At 52.9% G+C, this 25070-nt stretch overlaps 1 protein-coding gene across 1 annotated transcript in view; it reads right to left on the bottom strand.

Annotated features, from left to right (window-relative positions):
* Positions 1-24151, bottom strand: part of RP1L1 (RP1 like 1) — a 41556-nt gene extending 17405 nt beyond the window's left edge. The window contains exons 1-4 of the mRNA XM_061427016.1: positions 23409-24151; positions 22535-22676; positions 15607-20595; positions 174-320 (exon numbers count right to left, since the gene is read on the bottom strand). Coding sequence (XP_061283000.1) covers positions 174-320; positions 15607-20595; positions 22535-22676; positions 23409-24005 — 5875 coding nt within the window. The 5' untranslated portion in view covers positions 24006-24151. The remainder of the gene's footprint in view (positions 1-173; positions 321-15606; positions 20596-22534; positions 22677-23408) is intronic.
* Positions 24152-25070: the final 919 nt, after the last annotated feature.

Here is a 25070-nt window from a genome sequence, read left to right as displayed (position 1 = left end):
GATTCTGACTGTGCAGGGCATCGGCCTTGATGCAGCGACTTGGCGAGGCTGCCTGAGACTCCAGACATGACAGCTGGAAGTGGGGGGTGGGGCAGGCTCAGAGTCTCCTGTCCTTCCCCCTAAGCACCGAGAACCAAGATCTCCCCCAAGGAGCCCAGTCGTCTGCCATGTACCCCCATTGCAGGCTCTGGGGCAAGCCTGGGGGACCCAACTGGGCAGGCAGACCTGCCACCAGGACACCTGGGTCCTGTCCATGGGCTTCAGCCGCGGCCTCAGCAGCAGCCATGCCTTCCTGTGCAGCCGCTGCGGCGTGTAGGATGCTGATAACAGGAACAATGAGGCAGAGGAAAAGTGGCAGGAGCAGGACAATGAGTGGGCCTCAGGGTCTCTCCCAGGCCAAGAGGGATGGAGGAAGGAGCTGCAGGTCCCAAGGGCCAGCCTGGGGACTACTGTGTGGTGGGATGGAGAGCGGGGTAACCCAGGGCCCCGGGAAGGAGCTGGGGGGCAGCCTCAGCCTTGCTCCCACCCCTGAGAGAACCCCTTTCTCTGTGGTTGGGGCCAGGGAAGACAGGGAATTACTCCAAGCCCATTACCCCAAGAAGGGACCTTCTAGTCTCCCCTGGGGCAGAAGAGTAAGCATCTCACAGCTGGAGTGAGGACAGAGTGGCTCCTGGGATGATCTCAGCTCTGCCACCCGGAGGCCCACGACCTCTAAGTCCCTCGTCTACTCTCCAGCCTGTCCCAGGCCCCGCAGGAGGGCTCTTCAACAACCCTACCTGTGCAGAGTGAAGGGTGCACATGCAGGACTCCAGTTGTGCAGGGAAACCAGCCAGCGGGGCAGCAGATGAAGACCTTGGGGTTTGTCCAGAATGAGGCCGAATTGTCTTGTTGGGGGCTGAGTGCCTGCAGCTGCTGACCAAGTCATCCTGAGAGGAGCGGCCTCTGGGCCAGGAGTGGCCGCTGGGACATCCCAGGTGTCACTGTCACTTCATTTATGTGGAGCAAAGTGTATAGACTGTGTGATCATATCTCCCCGGGCCAGAACTGGAGATAGTACAAAGGTGGTCCAGGGGCTAAATGAGGTGCCTTGAGGGTATTTATCTCTTTTCTAAATCCAGACAGTGGCTACTGAGTCTGTGTCTATTTATTCGTTGCTTAGTTCAACCTAGTATTAAAAAGATGTACAGCAACCAGTATGATGCAGACAAAAGAAGAGGTTAAAACAAAGTAAAGAACGAAGTGGAGGGAAACAAAGGAAGAGAGGTTCCCCGGAGCCAGGAGAAAGGGTGAGGATGCAACGGAGCCTGCCATGAGGCCCCTGCGGGCGAGTGGCGCAGTCGCCAGGAAGGAGAAGCATCCCCGTCACAGGCTGTTTGGGAGGAGCCAAAATAACAACAAACAAAAATGCCAACATGTTATTCCTGATACTAACACCAGAGACCAAGCCTCATCCAAAGTCCTCAGGGAGAGAACGCAGAGCAAGGTGCTGGAAACGTCCAGGCTCCGGGATCCTGCATCTCAGAGCATGTCGAGGGTCGGGCAGGGGCCGCTCATGAAAGGCTCTGTGAGGAGGGCTCTGAGACAGGCCCAAGCCCCCTACTGTGGGTGGCTTAAGCTGAATATTTTAAAATTCATTTTTATTGAAGTTTATGTAGTTGCTTTACGATGTTGTGTTAGTTTCAGCTGTACCACAAAGCAAATCAGCTATACGTATACATATACCCCCTCTTTTTGGGATTTCCTTTCCATTCAGGTCACCACGGAGCACTGAGTGGAGTTCCCTATGCTATACAGCAGGTTCTCGGTAGCTATCTATCTTACACATAGTCTCAGTCGTGTATATTAGTCAACCCCAAATTCCCAACTCATTCCACCCTCAGTTCTTGCCTTAGTATCCATATGTTTGTTCTCTATGGCTGGGTCTTTATTTCTGCTTTGCAAATAAGTTCATCTGTATCATTTTTCTAGATTTCACTTATAAGAGATATTATACAATATGCGTTTTTCTCTTTCTGGCTTACTTTACTCTCTATGACAGTCTCTAGGTCTATCCATAGCTTTGAAAACAGCAAGTTTTTTTCCTTTTTATGGCTGAGTATATTCCATTGTATGTACGTACCACATCTTCTTTATCCATTTCTCCGCTGAAGGACATTTAGGTTACTTCCATGTCCTGGCTATTGTAAACAGTGCTACAATGAGCATTAGGCTGCATGTATCTTTTTGAATTATGCTTTTCTCAGGGTATGTCCCCAGGAGTGGGATTGCTGAGGCATATGGTAGTTCTATTTTTAAATTCTTAAGGAACCACTATACTATTCTCAATAGTGGCTGTGTCAATTTACATTCCCACCAACACTGCAGGAGAATTCTCTTTTCTCACAGCCTCTCCAGCATTTACTGTTTGTAGATTTTTTTGATAATGGCTATTCTGACGGGGTGGGAAGTGATACCTTATCTACTCAAAACAAGCTACTTGTCAATGCAATCCCAATCAAATTACCAATGACATTTTTCACAGAACTAGAACACAATTTTTTACAATTTGTATGGAAACACAAAAGACCCCCAATAACCAAAGCAATCTTGAAAAAGAAAAACTGGAGGAATCAGGCTCCCTAATTTCAGGCTATCCTACAAAACTACAGTAGTCAAGACAGTATCGACTGGCACAAAAATAGAAATATAAGCCAATAGAACAGGATAATGGCAACCCACTCCAGTGTTCTTGCCTGGAGAATCCCAGGGACGGGGGATCCTGGTAGGCTGCAGTCCATGGGGTCGAACAGAGTTGGACACGACTGAAGCGACTTAGCAGCAGCAGCAGCAGCAGCAGCAGCAGAACAGGATAGAAAGCCAGAAGATAAACCCATACACCTATGATCAAAAAGGGAAGAATACACAATGGAGAAAACAAGCTCCTCAATAAGTGATACTGGGAAACTGGACAGCTACATGTAGAAGAATGAAATTAGAACACTCCCTAACACCACACACAAAAATAAACTCAAAATGGATTAAAGGCCTAAATGTAAGGCCAGACACTATAAAACTCTTAGAGGAAAACATAGGCAGAACACTCTTTGACATGAATCATAGCAAGATCTTCTTTGACCCACCTCCTAGAATAATGAAAATAAAAACAAAAATAAACAAATTGGACCTAATTAAACTTAAAAGCTTTCGCACAGTTATGGAAACCATAAACAAGACTAAAAGACAACCCTTAGAATGGGAGAAAATATTTGCAAATGAAACTGACAAGGGATTAATCTCCAAAATATACAAACAACCCCTGCAGCTCAATATCAAAAAAATAAACAGCCCAATCAAAAAATAGACAGAAGACCTAAATAGACATTTCTCCAAAGAAGAAATACAGATGGCCAACAAACATTAAAAGATGCTCAACATCACTAAATATTGAGTGCGTGCATGCTGAATTGCTTCAGTTGTGTCCAACTCTTTGCAGCCCTTTGGACTGTAGCCCGCCAGGCTCCTCTGTCCATGGGATTTTCCAGGCAAGACTATTGGAGTGGGTTGCCATGCCCTCCTCCTCCAGGAGATGTTCCCAACCCAGGGAGAGAACCCATGTCTCCTGCACTGGCAGGCGGGTTCTTTACCACTAGCGCCACTTGGGAAGCCCTCGTTAATTATTAAAGAAATGCAAGTCAGCTGAATTTTAAGGAAGAATTCTAAAGCACAGGTGCCTAAGGAAGGAGAGAGGTGGACGTTTGCCCCGCCCCTAGGCAGCCCTCCATCAGGCCAGGGACCGGGTAGCGGGTGTAGGTGTTCCTCCCAGGCCACACCCCCAGGGCCTCTCTGTGAGTTCCTGGTTCATGGCCTGCCACCTCTCTGCTAAGGCTAAGCCGTGTGCCCGGGTGGGGCCTCCATCCTCTTGTGAAAGATGAGACATTTGGGAGGCCCCTCCCCTCCCTGCTCTCTGCCCGGGAGGCTAGAAAGGCCCCAGCTCGGTCCAATTGGGCCTGGCCTGACGTAAGGTCTGCTGGGTCACGAGCAGGTGACCTGACCTTTATCCTCCTGAGCGCACCCTCCTCAAAACCTCCCCTGCCAACACCTGTATTCTTGATAAAACTCATCTAACCTTAGACACGTCGCGTGCACTGGGGAACACAGCACCTTTGCAGCAGCAGGCAGGACCGCTCCTGGAGAGCCCCTGCACCCGCTGCCCTGGCCCGGAGCAGCGTGGACTGCAATGAACAGAGAGGTGTGTGTCCAGCCCCCAGAGCAGCCTTGGGGGTGAACCAGCGGCTCTCGAACACTGTCCTGCCCCAGTTTAGCAGGATTCCGGCACATCCTCCAGGTCAGGGGACAGGATACCTTGGCACTGACCCCCACAGGTCTGGCCGGGCCGACTGCCTCTCCCTGGGTCAACTGGCTCAGTCCCCTGTGGTTTCCTCGTCCACACAATCAAGCCCAGCGCCCCGGAGCTCCCTGTTAGGGACTGTTTTGTCAGCACTTGGCACGCAATCCACAGAGGTGACACCAATTACTCGTGTCACAGCTTCTAGAGAAGACGGAGATGTATGAAATCCAGCATGGGGACCATCCATCAAGGTCTGAGAAGAGTGGGCTGGGGGCCTGTCACGGTGACAGGGATCGGGGTAGGGGGCAGGGTCTCTCAGGACAGCTGCTTGGGAAAGTGCATTCCATCAGCAGAGCAGCCACCTCGGCAGCAGCGCTGAGCCAAGGCGATGACCAGGACTTTTGGAGCCGGGCATCCAAACCAAAAGCCCTCCCTCCCCCACGGGCCGGCTCTGGCCATGCTGGATCTTGCCTGCCTCCTACACCTCTGGGTTTTAGACCATTCTGTTTCCTCCCCCTGGAATCGCCCCAGCCCAGCTCCCACTGCCTCCATCAAAAGCCCCTCTCTTTCGTCAAAGTGCTGATCAAATGCACTCTCTCTCTTTTTTTTTAATCAGTAACTCCATTTGTGTTTTATTCAGTTACAATAATAGATAATTTATGTAATAACTTTCATGCATTTAAAAGTGTAGACAATAGAAGTTCTAGGGTAAGTGTGACTTCCACGAACTTGTTATACAGATCTAAAAATAATTCATACTTATTAGTGGAATAAAGCCCTAAAATTCCTTTCTTTCTTTTCCTCCTTCTTTTTTTATTTTTTAAATTATAAAAGTATGATAAGATATGTATAGGAGACTTGGAAAATACAGAAACGAAGTTGTGTATAGTTCCACTATAAATTACAATTATTTTTTAAGGTAGATAAATTAAGATTTTTGTTGGAATTTCAATATTAAAAAATCAATGGAATGAATATACAGAAAAGTAAAAGGATATGGTAAACCTGAAAAGCACCATGAACCAAGTCATACTGAGATTTATAAAATTTTCACACAACAGTAGGGTACAAATCCTATTCAAGTTCCCATAGACTATAAACTAGGAGACACTGGAATGTATCCAGGGACATAAAATAAGGAAATGCACTCTCTTTTGTAAAACCCTCCCCAGTTTACTCCCTTCCAGTGGGAATATGCTTTCTCTCCCATGGCTTCCAGGAACCTCTGCACCACCCCCACCCCCAGACAACTCATTTCCAACCTGTCCCAAGAATAATTGATGTATTAAATACTCAGTATGGCACATCCACCGTTATCATACCGATTAATTCTCATAGCCACTTAAATATGTGGGCATCGGACCCATTTTGATAGATGGGTAAACTGAGGCTCAGAGACATTGGTAATTTGGCCAGAACACATGATTGGTGAGTAGGGGGTGGCAGATGGGCAAACTGTGGGTATAAAGGAAGGCATGACATAGGGATCTACCAGTGGACTCTTCAGGATCTACTGATTGCTCCTGGGGACTCTGCACTAGATGGAGCGCTCACTTGGGACACGAGGAAGATGAGGTCCGTCCTGGAAGTCCCAGCAGTCACAGGAGGATGCTGGTCTTGCAGGAGGACCTGCCAGGGCCTGAGGAGGCCAGCACAGGCCTGCTGGTCAGGGGTCCCCAGCTCCTTTTAGGCTTTGGGGGCCTGATTTTGAGTCCCCCTTGTAGAGTCAACTTGGAATGTCACTCCAGGCCTAGGGAATTTGAGTCTTTCCTGTAAAATGTGATGCCCACTTACAGTCACACACAGTGTGCATGGCTTACACCAAACCCCAAGACATTCCAGGGAAGGACACTTCATCCATGGGGAGGGGCCAGCTTCACCTTACAGCCATCTGTCCCCTCGGCTCTCAGAACCTGGCTCCTGTCCATTACTTTCTGAGCATCTCTCCATCAGAGGCCTTTTACTGGAGGATTTCTCAACCCTGTTCATCCATCTGTCTGTATCAGTTTTTCCATCCATCAAATGGGTATAGCAGACCTTATATTGCTTCTTCACTGGGTCATTCTGAAGGCCTAAGGAAACCAGGCTGTGCTTCGTAAAATGGGCCCCTTGTGTGTGAAGGGTGGTGTGGTGGAGCCCCACAGTCTATTTTGTGGGACTGAGGGGGCTGGGAACAGAACCCCCAAGCCTGAGAGGTGTATGTCTCGATCAAAGTCAAAAATGGCCGAGGCTGGCAGCTCACAGAATGGACCCAGGACTCAGGACCCAGGACCACTCAAGACGTTTTGCAGAATGACTCTTAAGTACGCGGCCCTGGCTCTCCGATGGGAAGTTCAAGGAGGGCGCTCAGCCCAGCCTCAGAGCTGGAAGGGACTCTAGGGGTGTTGCAGATGAGGACATGGGCCTGGAGGAGGGGAGGGGCTGGTCTAAGCCACCCCACTCAGCTCACCGCCAGAGAGCCGGGATGGGAGGCCCCTCCCCCCAAGGTGGTCCCACAGGGGGATCTTCCCAGGAGACAGCTAGCAGTCGGCACAGAGCTTCTCCTCTGCTTTCGGTGTCCGAGTTTAAGAAACTGGTTCTCTGAGGCAGCTGGGGAGTCCACTCAACCCACTCGCCCTTCAAAGGACTCACGCAGGGTGACCCTTCGCCCCAGCAAAGGGCTCTTTTCTAACTCAGTTGAGGAAGTTGAAACCAAATGGGGGTGACACTCCAATGCTGGACGCATTCCTGGATCCTTCACCATGTGGTCACACAGCTCCATACCACCCCACACCACAGCCTGGCAGGCCTCTGGCCTAGCTTTTCTCCTCCTAATTTTCCTCATTCCAGCTCCTGACAACACAGGTTACCTCCAAAGTAAAAAACACGTCCAACTCACCCAAATATTCAAGCTGGACCCGAGTTCTCTGCAGAGAACACCAAGGGCTGGAACGTGCACCCATCAGCCCTTTTCTTATTCAAAGTGACTCTGGGGTGACATGGATACACGGCTATGTATAAAACAGGGAACCTACTGGGTAGCACAGGCAACTCTACTCAGTGCTCCGTGGTGACCTAAATGGGAAGGAAATCCAAAAACGAGGCGATATATGTATATGTTTCGGAGCAGAACATGACAACACACTCCAGTGTTCTTGCCTGGAGAATCCCATGGACAGAGGAGCCTGGCGTACAGTCCATGGGGTCGCAAAGAGTCGAACGTGACTGGAGTGACTTAGCACACACACATGTATACACATGGCTGATTCACTTTGCTGTACAACAGAAACTAACACAACATTGTAAAGCAACTATACCCCAATCAAAAAAGGAAAGAAAGTAAATGCTTAGGGAATAGACACAGGAAAAAATAAAATGAAACAAAGTAACTCTGTTATAGTAATTATTGGGTTGGCCCAAAAGCTCACTCACGTTCTTCAGTAAGATGATACGGAAAAACCCGTACGAAATTTTGGGCCAACCCAATAATTAAGCCTCCTTGGCCTTTCAGAGAAGAGGGCAGAGAGTTATTCCTACTTAAAGCTGGGCTAAGGGCACAGAGAGGTAGGCAAGCTCCACCCCATCTGTTAAAAGAACAAATGTAGGCAGAGACATGGGCTCTATGCCGCACGCCTGAATAGATCCCAGATGTTAAATCTGAGAAGGTTCCACACCCCCCTCCCTCTGGGCCACAGGTTGTGGGGAAGGGGCTTCAGAACACACGGGAAAGGGAAGGGGTGGAAAAAAAAAAATACAACGGCCCAGAAAATGCGAATTGGCTCAGGGAGCAGCATAATGGGAAGATTTCAGCGTGATATATGGTGGCAGGGACATTATTAATGGTTTGCTGATTTTTACCTTTAAAACCTTTGGGCAGATTATTTATTATGTCCTTGGCGTGCCTATGATCTATGGAGGGGGCACTAATGTGCGAGCAGGGCCCCCCGTGTCCCCGCGCCTCTACAGTTTCTAATTAGGCTGCGATGCTGCTCTACCTGCCTGCTGTCCACCCACCCGGGCAGAGGAGGCAGCGCCGCCTGGGCTCTGAGGCTCTTCTTTTGTGGAATCAACTCATGCCTGAGAATCCAGGGAACTCAGCTTCCTGGCCTGACTCTGTACTGACCCACTGTGTGACCTTGGGCCAGGGTGGGCACCTCTGAACCTCTGCGCTTGTATCTCTTGAACAACACAGAGATAAAAATGGCAGAACGAAGACGGAGTTGGGTATACGGTCTTCCTGGTCCGAAAGCCTCTGGCTCCTGGGACACAGAGAGATGGAGACCAGCAGTGTTCTTCCCACAGTTCACCATCATCCGCCCCAGAAACCAAGCATCTCTGGGTAAGGTGGGAAGTCAGCCTTTCTCCTCTGGCCCGTCTGCTGTGACTCCACTGGGAGGGGAGTCTGGACCCTCCAAGGACCTCCAGGAATGACCCTCCAATGCCCCAGGTCGGAGCACTGGACTAGAAGTTAGGGACAAAGCCAGAAACCAAGGACTAGAAACCAAGTGCAGCCAGGAAGGCCACCCGGACTGTCTCCAGGCAGAAACACCGGACTAGAGAAGACCACGCCTCTCTGGGACCCCTCCCCCACGCAACCTCAAGGTCCTGCTGGTTCCTGCTTCTCTCATCCAGTCCCATTCAGCGACTCCCCAGTCTGACAGCAGCCCTCACCTCTCTTAGATCCTCTGTCGCCCCTTCCTGTGCTTTGGGGCCCTACTGGCTGAGTGCAGCTTTGAGCCGGGCCAACCGGAGCTCTGGTCCTGCTTGAGCAGACGGGGCAGGGAGGATGCCTTGCCCTGGTACTGGCCAAAGCTCCAGCCTATTTAATTGGAAGTTCCTGGGGAGGTCCTAAGATTTTCACTCCCACCCACCTCCATTCTAATAAAACTCTTCCTCCTTCCAGAACAGGTGTCTCTTGGGTCATTGGCCTGGGGGTCAACAGAGCCTCCTTCTCAACCAGGCAGCATTTCTCTGACTCTCTACTTCCATCCTGCCCAAAGACACCCCCCAACACACCACATGACTCCTGAAGGCTTCTCCTAATTGCTGTTACCCCTACTCTACAGCCCCTGACCCCCAGTCTCAGCTCATGATGAATGTACCTCATCCTGGCTCCTGTCCTTTCTTCCTGGAGAACACCCAGACCACCACTGTCCCTAGTCAAAACAACTCAGGCAAACCGGTCTTTCTGCTGCTATGGTTGATACCGGATCCACTTCCATGCATCTCCCAGTTTCCTTAGCCACTGTCTGGGTTTTGGCTGTCACTGCCACCCCTGAGCACACGGAACAGGAATACAGCTCTGTTTTCACTTGTCCATCAGGAGGGCAGCCCCACTGACTGCTGAGCTCCAGGGAGGGGCCACAGTAGGTCCAAGGAGTGGGGCTCACAGGGGCCGTCTTTGATCTCTGCGTCCTCAGCAGCTGCCACGTGGCCTGGCCCAGCAGAGCTGCTCATCATAGGCTGGATAGAAGAACTAACAAATGCCAATGGTCCTGGTACGTAGTGTGCCCTGAAACGCAGGCCTGGGTAACATGGGGAAACCCTATCTCAAGGAGCTTCTGCTCTTGGGACATGTGACTGCAATGAATCCATAGCACAAGTCATAATCTCTGTCTGTAAGAACAGCTTTGTAGAAGGGGGGAAGAGCTCCAGACACAAAAGGGAATAGTTTACTCTGTAGATGTTTTTTCTCCTCACCCTCATCCCTTAAATTCAGAACTTTTGTGGGTTTGATTCTGATAGGCATTTGAGATGGTCAGGTGGGCTTAGAAGGCTGAGACCAAATAAGGGAATAGAGACCATGGCTCCTTGATGGTGGAACAGAGGATCTGCAAAGCATTCCATTTATCCCCGGGTCCCCAACATTTTCTGGAGCCATCTGTCCTGTTGGGGCCTGTCTTTCCAGGGCAAGGAAGAGCTTGCCAAGCTAGGGCAGAACAAAATGGGATGTGGAATTCAGCCTTTTCCAAGAAAATGAGTCACTTCCAAATTTCATCCTTCCCACCTTCCATTCATTGCACCAGAGGGCATCTGACCCTAGGATTGTCTTTTCCCAGAACTGCTATGATGATGAAGCTTTGAGAAGTCACCCAGTTCATCCCTTCGCCTTGAGGCAGGTGCTCCCAACTCAGCCGGGAGGGCTGGGAGCCATCTCATTCCTTCTCGGATATGATGGGAGAGTCAGGACTCAGGAGAGAAATGCTTGTGTGTGCCCTGGCCCTGTGCTCTGGGGAATCCACTGTACCGAACTTCAGTCTTGCCGGCCGTAAAGTGCAGCAGTCGTAATACCCGTGGCATCTGGGGTGGGACCACTCATCCTGGTAAGAGACTGGCCCAGAGCTGCCGGGCGTTTAGCCTGCTGGCCCCTGCATGCCGCAACACCAGTTGCTGGGATTGACAAAAATATTCAATGCTTTTCCCAGGCTGCCCACAGGTGGAAAACCATAAATTCGCCTTTGTTTATCAGGAACGGGCCAAGGAGGGTGGGCCCTGGAGTAGGGAGATGCTGGCTAGGACAAGGTGTGAACTCGGAAGGTCAGCCCCCAAGCCAAGGGCAGGCAAGGTCGCCAGAGGTGTGGCTCAGTGGAGCCCAACCTCCCCCAGGTGATCCCTGGAAATGGCGATCCAAAGGGAGGAGCCGGAGGTTGAAGCCCAGCCCAAGGGGTGCGTATAAGCAGTCTGTCAGGCCTTGACTCAGGCCCTGGCTGCATGGAAGAAGGGACCAGGCCTATGAGCGTCAGGTTTGGGTTCGGACATGGCTTCAGGATCTATCCAGCACATGTCCTTGAGTGACTTCCCTCTGAACTCATTTCTTCAGCTAGAAAGCGGCGGCAGGTGACCGTGTATTAATGCATAGAAGTATCTTCTGGATATGCTTCAGGGGTGCAGTAAGGGATCATGGGTTTTCACTGGGAGTCCTCGGACCAAAGAAGGAGCAGAAACAGCAAAAGTGCGTGAGGTCCTCTGGGGAGAGGAAGGAAAAAGACCAGCGGGCTGGGAATGAGGAGACGTCGGTGTTTGGATGCAACATGCAGGCAGAAAGGATGGGAAGCCAGAGCTGGACTAGCGAGGGGCTTGAGGGGGAGATACTCACTGAGTCAGGGGGCATCATTAGGACTGTGGGCCACCACCATCTCAGGAGAAAGGGTTACTAGTGTTTGGAAGATCCACAACCAGCAGCGATTTCAGGACCAAGGGTAGAGGGGTGTGATGAGCTGAGATAGGATGGGAGGTTAGATGAAAGTGGGGGTGTAGTGGTGAGGGCTAGGTGCTCTCTTGACCTGTAGGGGCTTCAACTGGTTTCCTCATTAATGACTGGGTGCCTTGAGCTATGAGTGCCCCCCTCCCCCACCGCCACCAACCAGGTCTAAACATTTAACCCAGGAGGACATGGAGGACAGGGCAGGGCTCTGTAAACCCTGCTAGGAATAAAGGAACAGGTGGGATCCGGTGGGGACTCGGAGTGAGGGTGTGGAAGCAAGGGGAGGGCACAGAACTGGCCCAGAGGAGGGACACCACCAGGTACCCATTCACTAATGCTGTCACTGCGACATGAGCTTGGTCATCTGTCTCCAAGTCCCACGACCTTTTCGTTTTCTTCTCTTGACCAGAGACGAACATGCCATTTTAGTGACGTGCTGGGTCAGTAAGAGCTGGGGTGGTTGTCTCTGTCACTTGAGGAGATAGCAGATTATGAAGCAAAGAGGTTGAAACATCTCTTGGGAAATGACTGAGGACCTCAGGTCACAGAAGAGGTGCACAGTGGAAGCCCCATGTCAACTAGTAGTTACAAGGTCTGGACAATCCTAAATACCATTATACCTAATCCAAGCTTACAAGGCAATGTGTTTCACTAGGAGTTTCTGACCAAGATGAGTGAGTTCAAGTCGCTTAGTCGTGTCCGACTCTTTGCGACACCATGGATTATAGCCCACGAGGCTCCTCTGTCCATGGAATTCTCCAGGAAAGAATACTGGAGTGGGTTGCCATTCCCTTCTCCAGGGGATCTTCCCAACCCAGGGATAGAACCCAGGTTTCCTGCATTGCAGGCATCCGAGCCACCAGGGAAGCCTAACCAGTTCATATATACATAAGTGTGTGTGTGCATATACACTTACATACATATATATACTTCTAAATATTTATTTTTAAAAATTGAAGTATAGTTGATTTACAATGTTGTATTAGTTTCTGGTATACAGCAAAGTGATTCAGTGATACGTACATTTATACATATTCTTTTTCATATATACTTTCCATGTAAAAACTTTAAAAACTCACCTCTGAAAGAACTTTTATAAACATGTCAAATTAAGAACATCTCCAGCACTCAGATATAGAGGAGAACAGATGACTGTGATGTGAGGACACAGCCTACACTCAACATTTGCTTTATTTTCTATTATTAACATATCTATTTTATTTTTTACATTTATATTTATATTTAAACAACCAGTAAACGGTACCTGTTCTTGTAGCACAGACCTTCATTTTAATAATTTTGAATACACAAAATGGTCCCGTGTGGACGGGAATGCTGGTGAGAACCTGTGAAGGAGATTCTGAACCAGCAAGGACAGCCCCAGTTCAAGGCTTGCTGGAGAAATGTGCTGAGAAAGGGCATTTTTTTTTTCAACCTCAAAAATGACAAATAGAGATTTTGAAATTATAAAGGACACATGTAAATCTATTTATCTAAAAAAGCTAGAATCCTAGCTGAAAATGGGCGAAAGACATACACATATAATCTATGTGTAAACAGATTTTTTATAAAGACTAGAAAACTCTTTAATCTCATTAGCAATAAAATATAGCTAAAATAATTCCAACTCAAAATGAGGTACTATTTTTGCCCATAAAATTAGCAAAGGCTTTCTCATTTTTAATGACTCTAACAAACACAGATGAGAATGTAGTGGGCCAGGTGATGTAATTTAGTACAACTTAGATGTTTAGAAAAACAATTTGGCGGAAGATATGAAGAACTTTTCAAAAGTTGGTATCTTTAGACCTAGTAATTCCGTGCCTGGGAAACTATCCTAAGGAAATCATCTGCCATTCGGGGCAAAAAAAAATTTGTGTATACACACACACACACACACACACACATACAATTAATTATATATATGGAAAATCCCATATATATTGGAAAAAATAATGGAAATCATCTAAATAGTCAACAAATGGAAATGGTGAAAAAGCATTTTATAGTCTCATATTATTTGGGCATTAAAGACATTATCCAGGTATTAAAAATAGGTTTATGAAGATTTTGAGATTAAAAGGGGAATTTCTTATGTTAAGTTTAAAAAAAAAGGAAGTAATAAGGATGAGCACAACTATCAATTAGAAAAATGATGGGAAAGAAATGCATCAAATTGCTAATATCAGTTATCCCTAAGGGATGGGATTATGCGTGACTACTTTCCCTTCTTTCTGCTTTTTTGCATTTTCCAATATTTTTCATTACAAAAGCATATATATATACATATATGAATTAAGGAAAGATACAGCCTTTGGAGCCAAAAACAAATTTTGTCCAATGACACTGAATTTATCTTCTTCTCCCAAGCATCCATATCTCCAGAGTCACCAAATATAGTCAAGACTAGAAAAAAAGCACTTCAAAGTTGAGCGAGGTCATTGCCCAGGAGAGGCCAAGGAGAGAAATAACTGGAGATCAATAGGCAGAAGAAGGAGGGAAACTCTAGCTGGTAAAAAACACACAAACAAAATCTCTCCTGGACTACAGCCAGCCAGTTCCATCCTCTTGGGTTCAGCAGGCATATGGAGGGGAGCTGACTTCTGATAGCCAGGCAGATCTGAGACCCTCCCTCACTTGGTGGGTGGATGGGTCAATGGGGCCTCAGAATTTAGAACCCAGGGCAGTGAGGGGTGGTCATGTCCTTGGCAAGTCCTTGATTTTTGCCTGTGTCCTTTGCGCATCTTCAGTGGATTGAACTTCTGACTCAGGACTGTCTCCCAAGTAGTTCTCTAGAAATCTAAGTCATCTTGGTCAAAGCCATCTGTCCGGTCCATGGGGAGGTTTCTAAACTGTGTTTCTGTGGAAGCGAGACATTTCACTACTTTTTTGGCTTCTAAGTTAGAGCCTTCCTCTGTCTCCTGCTCTGGAGCTGAGCCTTCCTCTCCCTCCTGCTCTGGAGCCGGGCCCTCCTCTCCCTCCTGCTCTGGAGCCGGGCCCTCCTCTCCCTCCTGCTCTGGAGCCGGGCCCTCCTCTCCCTCCTGCTCTGGAGCCGGGCCCTCCTCTCCCTCCTGCTCTGGAGCCGGGCCCTCCTCTGTCTCCTGCTCTGGAGCCGGACCCTCCTCTGTCTCCTGCTCTGGAGCCGGACCCTCCTCTGTCTCCTGCTCTGGAGCCGGACCCTCCTCTGTCTCCTGCTCTGGAGCCGGGCCCTCCTCTGTCTCCTGCTCTGGAGCCGGGCCCTCCTCTGTCTCCTGCTCTGGAGCCGGGCCCTCCTCTCCCTCCTGCTCTGGAGCCAGGCCCTCCTCTGTCTCCTGCTCTGGAGCCAGGCCCTCCTCTGTCTCCTGCTCTGGAGCCGGGCCCTCCTCTGTCTCCTGCTCTGGAGCCGGGCCCTCCTCTCCCTCCTGCTCTGGAGCCGGGCCCTCCTCTCCCTCCTGCTCTGGAGCCAGGCCCTCCTCTGTCTCCTGCTCTGGAGCCAGGCCCTCCTCTGTCTCCTGCTCTGGAGCCAGGCCCTCCTCTCCCTCTTCTGGAGCCGGGCCCTCCTCTGTCTCCTGCTCTGGAGCCGGACCCTCCTCTGTCTCCTGCTCTGGAGCCGGGCCCTCCTCTCCCTCCTGCTCTGGAGCCAGGCCCTCCTCTGTCTCCTGCTCTGGAGCCAGGCCCTCCTCTGTCTCCTGCTCTGGAGCCGGGCCCTCCTCTGTCTCCTGCTCTGGAGCCGGACCCTCCTCTGTCTCCTGCTCTGGAGCCGGGCCCTCCTCTCCCTCTTCTGGAGCCGGGCCCTCCTCTGTCTCCTGCTCTGGAGCCGGACCCTCCTCTGTCTCCTGCTCTGGAGCCGGGCCCTCCTCTCCCTCCTGCTCTGGAGCCGGGCCCTCCTCTGTCTCCTGCTCTGGAGCCGGGCCCTCCTCTGTCTCCTGCTCTGGAGCCGGGCCCTCCTCTCCCTCTTCTGGAGCCGGGCCCTCCTCTCCCTCTTCTGGAGCCGGGCCCTCCTCTGTCTCCTGCTCTGGAGCCGGGCCCTCCTCTGTCTCCTGCTCTGGAGCCGGGCCCTCCTCTCCCTCCTGCTCTGGAGCCGGGCCCTCCTCTCCCTCCTGCTCTGGAGCCGGACCCTCCTCTGTCTCCTGCTCTGGAGCCGGGCCCTCCTCTTTGCTCTGCTCTGGACTCAGACCTTTCTCTGTCCCTTGCTCTGGAGTTCTGGTGCCTGATGGGGCTCCTTCTTGCTCAGAAGCGGAGCTTTCTGGGTACATGCCTGTGACTTTTCTCTCTGGATCAGGGATGTCCATGGCCTGGTCTTCAGTGCTCCTCATGCATCTGTCCCATGGCTCATCTTCGGAGCCTTTCTGAGAGAGCAGAGAGCAGCTCCCCAGAGAGGACGTGCTGAAGGAAGAGAGGCCTGACCTGGGGCCTGACCGCTGTTGAGGGGGATCTGCCCCTGGGGTCGGGCTCCTGTCTCCAGAAGCCTCACGGGACTGGCCACATCCCAGGCCAACCTGAAGGCCCCCTTCTTCGTCACCTCCATGTCCTCCTCCTGTCTCTGACCGCTCCTCCCTTGCAGCCTCCAGGGCCTCTGTTGTTTCAGCACCAGCATCTTGTCCGCATGGACCCGGGCCACCTCCCCCCAGGCCATGAGCCTCCCCAGTGTCCTCAGCCCCACAGTCCTCCTCCAGGTCTCCTTCCTCACCACCCATGCCCTGCTCCCCCCTCCCCAGCCCCTCCCAGGGGTCGCTGCCTACACAGGGCTCTGTTTTCCTCTCTTCCTCCTGAGCACCCGCCTCCTCCTCTGTCCCCCAGGGGTCTTCATCCCTGCCAAGGGTCTGGTCCCCCTCCTCCGCTCTGGGGCCCTGGCCTGATCCCAGCTCAGGGTCTCCATCAGCTCCCCGGACAGTGCTTGTCCTCGAGGGGTCCCTGTGAAGGGGCTCCACCTCCCTCTCCACAGCGGGGGCCACCTCCACTGTCTCTCCATCAGCACACCCTCCTTTCTTCTTCTGTAGAATGTGTTGCAGGTCGAAGGCCTTTCTGATGGGTGCGCTGGCTGACCCCGCAGCATCCACTGGGGATGCGGGAGCCATTTTCTTCCTCACGCAGGCCTCGCAGGGACAGAACTCCTCCCCCTTGGCCTCTACCGCAAGTTGGGTCCCCAGGGCTCCTCTGAAGATCGGCAGGTCCTCCAGGGAGAAGGAGGGGGGACCCCGGCCTCGCATCTGCTCGGAGAAGGGCGAGAGGTTGCGCAGGGCCTGGAGGCGCCGCCTGCGCTGCTCGGTCTGCAGGGACGCCTCCCAGTGGAGGGCTTCCCTGGGCAGCCCCGTGCCCGCGCCCCCTGCCCAGCTCTGGACCTTGAGAAGCTCCTTCTCCACACTGTCCTGGAGCCGCTGGCCCACATCCCGCTGCAGCTCGGCCACCATCTGGTCCAGCAGGTGGTTGCCCTGCAGGCCCCAGCGGGTGCAGAGCTCGGCCGTGGCAGTGGCGAGGTGGTCCATGAAGGCCTTCTCCATCTTCTTCAACAACTTGGACACCCACACGGGGTCCGAGATCAGAGACCCCCTGCGGCCCTTGCAAGTGCCCCTATCACCAGCCCCCTGGGTGATCTTGTCCAGGGTTTGCCCACAGCCAGTCTCAGCTGCTCCGAGCAACTTCTCCAAAGGGGGCTCAGCTTTGGGGCCACTTTGACTCCCACTGGCATCCAGGTACCTCTCGCTGAGGCTCCTGGGGGGCTCTGGCGAGCTCCCTCTCCTCTCTGAAGAGCTCTGTGTGGCAACGGCAGTGGGGTGTCCTGGCTCCTCTTCATTCAGGCTCTTATTTTCCCAGACACCAGCCCCATCCTGAGAGCCTGCCCCTGACAATCCTAGTTCCATGATTCCTTCCTCTTCCGGAAACCCTCTGACACCCTCTACTTGCAGTTCTGCTCTTTCTTTTTCTTCTTTTATTTCCTCCAATTGTACCCCCTCTTCCTGCATTGTGTTTTTATCTCCTTGGTCTGGGTCACCCCCAAGCGTCTGCTCCCTGCCGTTTTTTTCTGCCCCTTCGTCACTGGCAGCACCCTCAGCCTCATAACTACTCAGCTGTTGGTTTCCCGGAACTTCTGGGTTCCCCAAGGTTCTGGAATCAGGCCCCTGGCAGGAGATGCTTAAGGGCAGCTCCATCTTCTCAGACACCAAGCTGCAGTCCACAGTGCAGGGTCCGCTGCCCTCCCCCGAGCCACCAGAACCACTGCCAACATCCACCCCAGAGGAGGACGTGGGCCTGAAGTCCTCGGTTGCAATGTGGGGCCCAAGGGCCGGCAGGGCCTGGCGCCAGCCGAGCTCCCGGAGGTCCAATTCCAGCTCAGTGTTCCTGAGGCCACTCCCTGGCCACAGGGCCTGGAAGGTACTTAGGAGCTCCTGGTACCGAGGGGAGTCTGTGAACCTCACTTTGCTAGCGGGAGACCCAAGATCATCATCATCAAAGAAGTGGAGCCTGGCGAGACAGGTGATGAGGGCCTGGGCCGAGCGGCTGAGCCTCCTGCCCGCTGAGTGGGACACTTCAGGCAGACTGCTGGGCCGGCCCGGCCGGGACCCCATCAGTGCCTTCATGATCTGTAAGGAGGTGGAGACCCTGCTGGGCAGCACGCGCCCCTCCCACCGTCCACAGCCTGTTCCAGCCTCCGTAGGGGTTTCTGACACTCCACGGCAAGGCATACCCTCTCCTGACTTGGGACTAGCACTGCTAGCCACTGGAAAGGCTTTATCTGGTTCTGCTTCCTCACTGGCCGCCTGTTCCAGGGGCAGTTGTCTGGCCCAAACTGATCTTTCCAGACTGTCTGGGGAATGTTTGTCCACAGGGTCCTCTTGGGGGCCTTCCAGGCCATGCCCGGCCACATCCTCGCCCTTGTCCTCCAGCTCGTGTTTGATGGGCTCTTCCGGGATGTTGCTCAGCCACGCACGGACCACAGCTTCTGGGGAGGCTCGGGGCAGAGCTCCCAGCAGCTCACTGCCACCTTCCTCTGGCTCCTCCAGGCCTCCTCCTCTGCCTGAGAGCTTCCCTTGGACCATTCTCCTGAGCTGGGGACCGCTGCGAGGCCTGCCCCTTCTCACAGCTCTGACTGCTCTCCCCGAGGCTGCTCCCTGAGAGCCAGGGGGCCGCGGATGCCACGCATCCAACTTTTCCTCCCCCACCTGCTCCCCACTAGGCTTCCCATCAGCGCTGCGGTCACCCTCGCTGCGGCTGCCTGAAGGATGCCTCTTGCCCAAGGGCCGTGTCCTGGGGGGCGTGGGACAGTACCTGCTGCACACCCAGCAGGCCTTGGAGGAGGGGCCCTGGCTGCCCTGCAGCTGTGGGGCTGGTATCGTCTGTATCGTCCCACAGGAGGCTCCTCGAGCCAGGGATGTTCCCAGGTGTGAACAGCAGCTGCCCCATTGTGCTCCCAGCCTCCCTTCCTCAGGCCACCCAGCTGGCAGGACCAAGGGCCAGGAAGGCTGGAATCTGTCACCCCCAGTCTTTTCACCCAGGCCATCAGCTGGGGCACTGAAAGGGCCGGATGTGTTTGAAGGTGTGAGAGCCGGTGAGCACGGCCTGAACTCAGGGCCCCCTTCAGTCTCAGGAGAGGGAGAATCGGGGAGATAGAAATTGGAAACACAGTCAGAATTGCTCCCAGGGGTAATGGGGATGCTGCTTAGCCTGCGTGTGTCCTGGGAATAAAGAGAGCCTGAGAAGGGTGGCCCTGGAAGGGTGGAACCAGGCTTCCAGGTGCCCTGTGGGCTTTCAGAAAGGCTGGGTGGGGGGCCGTGTGGGTGGGCCCTGTCTCTGCTGGACAGCCCCGGCATTGGCCGGGACACAGACGAGTCGACTGGGCAGTGAATGTCCTTAGGGCTGTGGTGCTGCCTGGGGCAGGCCCTCTGGGCCCCTTGGCTGGGAACAGAACTGTTGGCTGAATACAGGGTGCTGGCTCTGCTCTCCTGCTTTCTGCTTCTGCCCAGGGCTGAGGCACAGACAGAAGGTGGGGTGTAGCCTCCCGCATCATCCCCAGAAGCAGCCGGGCCCCGAGTCGAGGGTGGCCTCACCCCAGACCTATTTCTGGCCTGGGAGTGCCCTGCTCCCTGTCCAAACTCCTCTGCCTGTGGGTCCTTGTTCGCTATAGACAAGGGGCTCACAGTGGGGGAACCCGGAACTCCCTGCTGGGTGGCCCTCTGGGGAGTCTCGCTGGGGCGGCCCTGGGACAGCTTGTCCCTTTTGCTGCACTCCTCATGAGACCTGGCGCTTGCAGAGGAGTCAGGAAGAGCATCTGTCAGGCCGCGGGTCCTGGGTTTCAGGCAGCCATCATGGTCCCTGCAGCCCAGCGCTGCTCCCTCGCCTTTGCCTTCACCGGCCCCCGAGGCCAGATGTGGGCCACAGCTGGCCACAGCATCCTCCAGGGACCCAGAGCAGCAGGAGGAGTTTAGCTCAGAGCCTCCAGGGGGTGTGTCGCTGGAGGCAGGGCTGGCCCTGTCCTTGCTCCCTCTTTTCCTGCTGGCGACCCTTTGGCTCCGGGGGGCCCTGGAGTGGGAGTTCTGGGTCAGCCCAGACCTCCACCGAGAGGCTGACCACTCTCCCTGGGAGATGTACAGGGGGTTCATCCAGATCTCGTATCTAGACCCCTGCTGCCGCTGGCCTTGGTCAAAGGCTCCCGCCCCTCCCGCCTTGCAGGGCCCCAGTCCCCTTGCCCCAGGCTCTGAGGGGTCCCCAGAGTGGCCCTTCCACACACAGCCAAGCAGATCCACCTCCCCAGCGTCGGGGCCCTCCCCACTGGTCGCGGTGAGGGTGCTGGCCCTCCCGAGCCTCCTGGACCACAGAAGCGGGTCCTCCCCCAGCAGGTGGAAGCGGACTTTCATCTCTACAGATAGGCTGCCATCCTCATTCACGCTCACATTCTTCTCGATGTCTTCACCTGTCACCAAGGGGCCGAGCTGGGCAGGAGTGTTCAGAGGGTGCCTGTCTGGGGCAGGGCACATGCAGGCACGATGCGGGAACACCGAGGGGTCGCTGTGCCCCGACCTCTCCGACATCAAGGAGAACTGCCGTGGCCTGTTCTCCAACCTGGACCGTGCGTGGATCACGCTCTGTTTGGCCTTGGGCCCCCAGCTCCCTGGCGCACAATGACGAGCAAGAGAAAAGAGGGAAAGATAATAAGCTGCTGGTGGGGGCTTCAGGGCAGAAGAGTCAAGGTCATGAGCCTTCCACAGCCTGTACACCCCTCTCTGTACGCTACCATCTCAGTCGTGTCTGACTCTATATGACCACATGAACTGTAGCCCACCAGGCTCCTGTGTCCATGGGATTTTCCAGGCAATAATACTGTATACTCCTGCCACCTCCCAAACCAGCAGTTAGGACAGAAACCATTCTAGAATGAATCTTTGCAGAGTTCCCGGGTGGTGAACCAGTACAGCCCAGAGAGATGAACTTGAAGTCCGAGTTCAATCTCAACCCTGCCACTTCCTAGCTGTGTAAGCTTTGGCAGAGCCTCTTTCCTGAACTGTAAAAGTAATAGATCTATCTGGCAGGTTTATTTTGAGGATGCAAGGCAGTGCATATAAGACTTCCTCAGAGTTGCTGGCACTGAGTAGGTTCTTCATAGACAGTAGGGTGGGCTGTACAGCATCAGTGCCCTGAGTTAACTTCTAGCCCTCTTCACACCCACCCCCAGTGCAGGAAATAAAATCAGTAAGTTGCTGCATACACCCCTGATTGTATAACTGTAAGATGGTTTGCAATTACTTCTGCTGCTAAGTTGCTTCAGTCGTGTCCGACTCTGTGCGACCCCATAGACAGCAGCCCACCAGGCTCCCCCGTCCCTGGGATTCTCCAGGCAAGAACACTGGAGTGGGTTGCCATTTCCTTCTCCAAGGCATGAAAGTGAAAAATGAAAGTGAAGTTGCTCAGTCGTGTCCGTCTCAGTGACCCCATGGACTGCAGCCTACCAAGCTCCTCCATCCGTGGGATTTTCCAGGCAAGAGTACTGGAGTGGGGTGCCTTTGCCTTCTCCAACTGGTGATTTATCATTTATCATCTTAACACTCATCAAGTTTTGGGGTTGATAAATGATGGCAAGGAAGGGCCTACATAGATGACAGCTAAACTTGTCCCTCAGCATGAAAAAGGGAAAAAGAGGGGGTCACTGGGGACAGAAAGACGTGACCCTGAGAAAAAAGGAAACCCCTAGTACTTTCTCATTTTATCTCCTGAGTTAACACTTGGCAAAGAGGGAGTGGCTGGTGGAGGCTGAGCCTACGGCCAGCAAAAGAGCAGATTCGATTGAGTCCAGCTGGGTAGGAGAAAGTTTGCCAAGCTCTGCTTCTCCATAAGCATCAAGTGAGACTGAGGGTTCCCCCAGGGGAGTGGCTGGGATTGACATGTCTCTGTCCAGAACTTGGCATGGACAATCACAGAAACCATTGTTGTCATTCTCTTAATAGCTTTTCACAAAGGGTGTTATTTTGATTATTCACCAAAATTTGCCCATAGTAATTCCAATAATTTTGCTGAAATGTTTCTCTGTACTTGTTGATTGTGCTTTAATTTTTTTTTTTTAATAACCAAGGCTACCTCTGGCACATAGACTTTTTGGATGGGTATATGGCTGGCTGCATAGATTGATGGATGGATGGGTGACCCGTGGTTGTGATTTGTTTCTTTGGTCTGTTTGATCCCCACTGTTGCCTAAGAGAGTCATGACTCTTGAAAGATGCAAATGCCACATACCCACGATTCACTGTGCCCATAATGGTATACCTACTGTGGTCCTTAACAAAAGCTTATTTTAGAGCCTAGAATCTTAGAGCTCAAGGTCTCTTAATTCTGCTCTCTTTAAATACCAGACTCCCCTCTCTCCTATCCCAGTCAACTGTCCAGCTCAGTTAATGTGATGAGAAGGAGGAAGGGGCAAGAGAGACCTCTAGAGAACTGAGATGCCAGGTGTGGGGCCAAAGGCAGGTTTCCTAAATGATTTACAAAGGATATCTGCCCGACCCTCCTGAACCACCATCCAGTGCAAATAAACTGGGCATCCTCCAGACCCAACTCACCACTTTTGTTCCTTGAAGTCTGCCCAGATGAAGGTTCACTTCCTTTTCTTCTGATATCTTCCGTCACCAGCGGTCTGAAGGGCTCGAGACCGGCGCACACCAGCACAGAGGGGCTTCGCAGCAGAGCCTTCAGAGAGTCCACCTGGGGAAGGAGAGTGTGGAGTCAAGGGGCCCGGTCTGCAGGACCCCCTTCTGCCCAGCAAAGCACAGGTAGAGGGAGGGATCAAACCCATGTTTCCTGCTTTGCAGGCGGATGCTTTACCGCTGAGCCACCTGGGAATCCCATATATATACATCCATCCTCTCTTTCCTGATTTCCTTCCCATTCGGGTCACCACAGAGCACTGCGTAGAGTTCTCTGTATTGTACAGTGAGTGAGTGAGTGAAGTCGCTCAGTCGTGTCTGACCCTTTGCGACCCCATGGACTATAGCCTACCAGGCTTCTCCATCCATGGGATTTTCCAGGCAAGGGTGCTGGAGTGGGTTGCCAGTAGGTCCTCATTAGTTATCTATTTAATACACAGTAGCAGTTGTGTCTGATGGCTTCTCTGGTGGCTCAGATGGTAAAGAATCTGCCTGCAATACAGGAGACCTGAGTTTGATACCTGGATTGGGCAGATACCCTGGAGGAGGAAATAGCAACCCACTCCATTATTCTTGCCCCTTGGACAGAGGAGCCTGGCGGGCTACAGTCCATGAAGTCGCAAAGAGTCAGACACAACTGAGCAACTAATACACACACACACACACACACACACACACACATCAATTGTGTCAGTGCCTCTTTTAAAGGAATAACTGTCCAGTTCCATCTAAGTGTTTCGAGCTGAGATCCGGACATCTTTTTAAGGAAACGGTATACTGGACAGCCTACCCTTTTCCCACCGGTCGTGTACACATGCTTCACGGGAAAGCGCAGTAGGTCCGACGCTTTGCTGAGAAAGGCCGTCAGGTTCCTGGTGTTTCTGTGGCTGAGCACCACTGTCTGCTGGAGCCAAGGGTCCCCGTTCTTAACCAGTGTGATCCTCCTCGAGGCTTTGAGACCTTTGCAGGTAGAGGCTGTTCCCGGTGCCTCAAATTCCCTCAACTGCTGAGCGGAAGGGCTTCTCCCCCGGGGCTGGCCCAGCCCACCGGGAGTCCTGGGGGGCTTCTTATCGGAGCAGAGATAGCAGCCACCATCCTGCAGCTGCTCCAGGGTGCTGAGGCCGTGCAGGCCCCGGGGTGTGGTGACCGAGCGCACCCCAAAGGAGAGCGGTACCCGCTGAGAGAGCTCGTCCATCAGGGCCCCAAAGCTCCTGAAGGCGCGCTGGTGAACAGCCACGCGGACCCCAGCAAACCGGGGATCCCCTCGCTTGAGGAAGGTTATCTTCTTGGCCGGCATGACCTGGGTGACAGAGGGGGTCCGGGCCGCAGAAGGCAGGAGGCACTCGCGGTGGCCGGGGGCCGGGGCGTCCCTCGGAGTGCTGTTCATGGTGGGGAGGACCAGGCAGCTGGAAGGGATTGGAGAAAGGAAAGTCAGAGAGCAACCTGAGGGTCTGCGCGTTTCCTCCTGGCGTTGGCCCAGAGGTGCTCCCTTTCCACCCAAAATCTCCCCCACCCCGTCTTGGAAAGGCACGTTCGTTCATTCTGATGAGCGGCTACTACTGCTCGGTCACGTCCAACTCTTTACGACCCCATGGACTGTAGCCCGCCAAGTGCCTCTGTCCATGGTATTTCCCAGGCAAGAATACTGGAGTGGGTTACCTTCTCCAGGGGATTTTCCTGATCCAAGGATCGAACCCATGTCTCTTGCATCTCCTGCACTGCAAGTGGATTCTTTACCACTGAGCCACCCTGAAAGCCCTTTGATGAGTAGAAGGAAGAGCAAAGGTTTGGCATCAGAAGATATGAATTAAAATCCCAACCCCCCACCTCCCTCTCACTGCCTGTGCAACCCAAGAGGTTGATGACTAGTCTGGTTTTGGTAAAATGCAGCCATATTCATCTGTACAACACAATTCAATGGATTTACGAATACAAAGCAAGCATCAATAGCTAAAAGGCATGGGGCACAGAATCTGTAACCCTCAGGGCACCCAGCCCCCTGCTAGAGACAGCAGGGACCCAAAAAATACTAGTGATTGATGACACCTAGGCTTCACAAGCTGCCCCACAGAGCCCAGGCCTGCCAATCACCGCCATGCACACAGTCAGGATCCAGTGAGGGGTCTCCCCTGATTACATGGGCTCAGACCTAGCAGGACCTGTGTTGCCATGCACGTGGCAGGTGACCACAGTCTCCCCTGCCGCAGCCATCTCTCCTCACTCACGGTCCAGCCAGAGGCCACATCTCCTTTTTACCTTGACTCACCATGTACCCCCAATTCATTTTTGGGGAAAGAGCTCTGCTCTCATTTTCAAAATCTTGGTGCACAAGAGCACTTGTAATCGTCTCTCATCTCTGCACAAACTTTATAATTAGCTTCTTCAGCCTCCTCCCTCCCAGCTAAGCCCTCTAAGCTGCTTTCTCAGCACCCCCCACCCCCGACCCAGCACA

The sequence above is a fragment of the Bos javanicus genome, chromosome 8 (assembly GCF_032452875.1).
Source record: "Bos javanicus breed banteng chromosome 8, ARS-OSU_banteng_1.0, whole genome shotgun sequence".
NCBI classification, from domain to species: domain Eukaryota; kingdom Metazoa; phylum Chordata; class Mammalia; order Artiodactyla; family Bovidae; genus Bos; species Bos javanicus.
The sequence above is the reverse complement of the archived record's forward strand: the minus strand, read 5'-3'. Positions and strand labels throughout refer to the sequence as shown.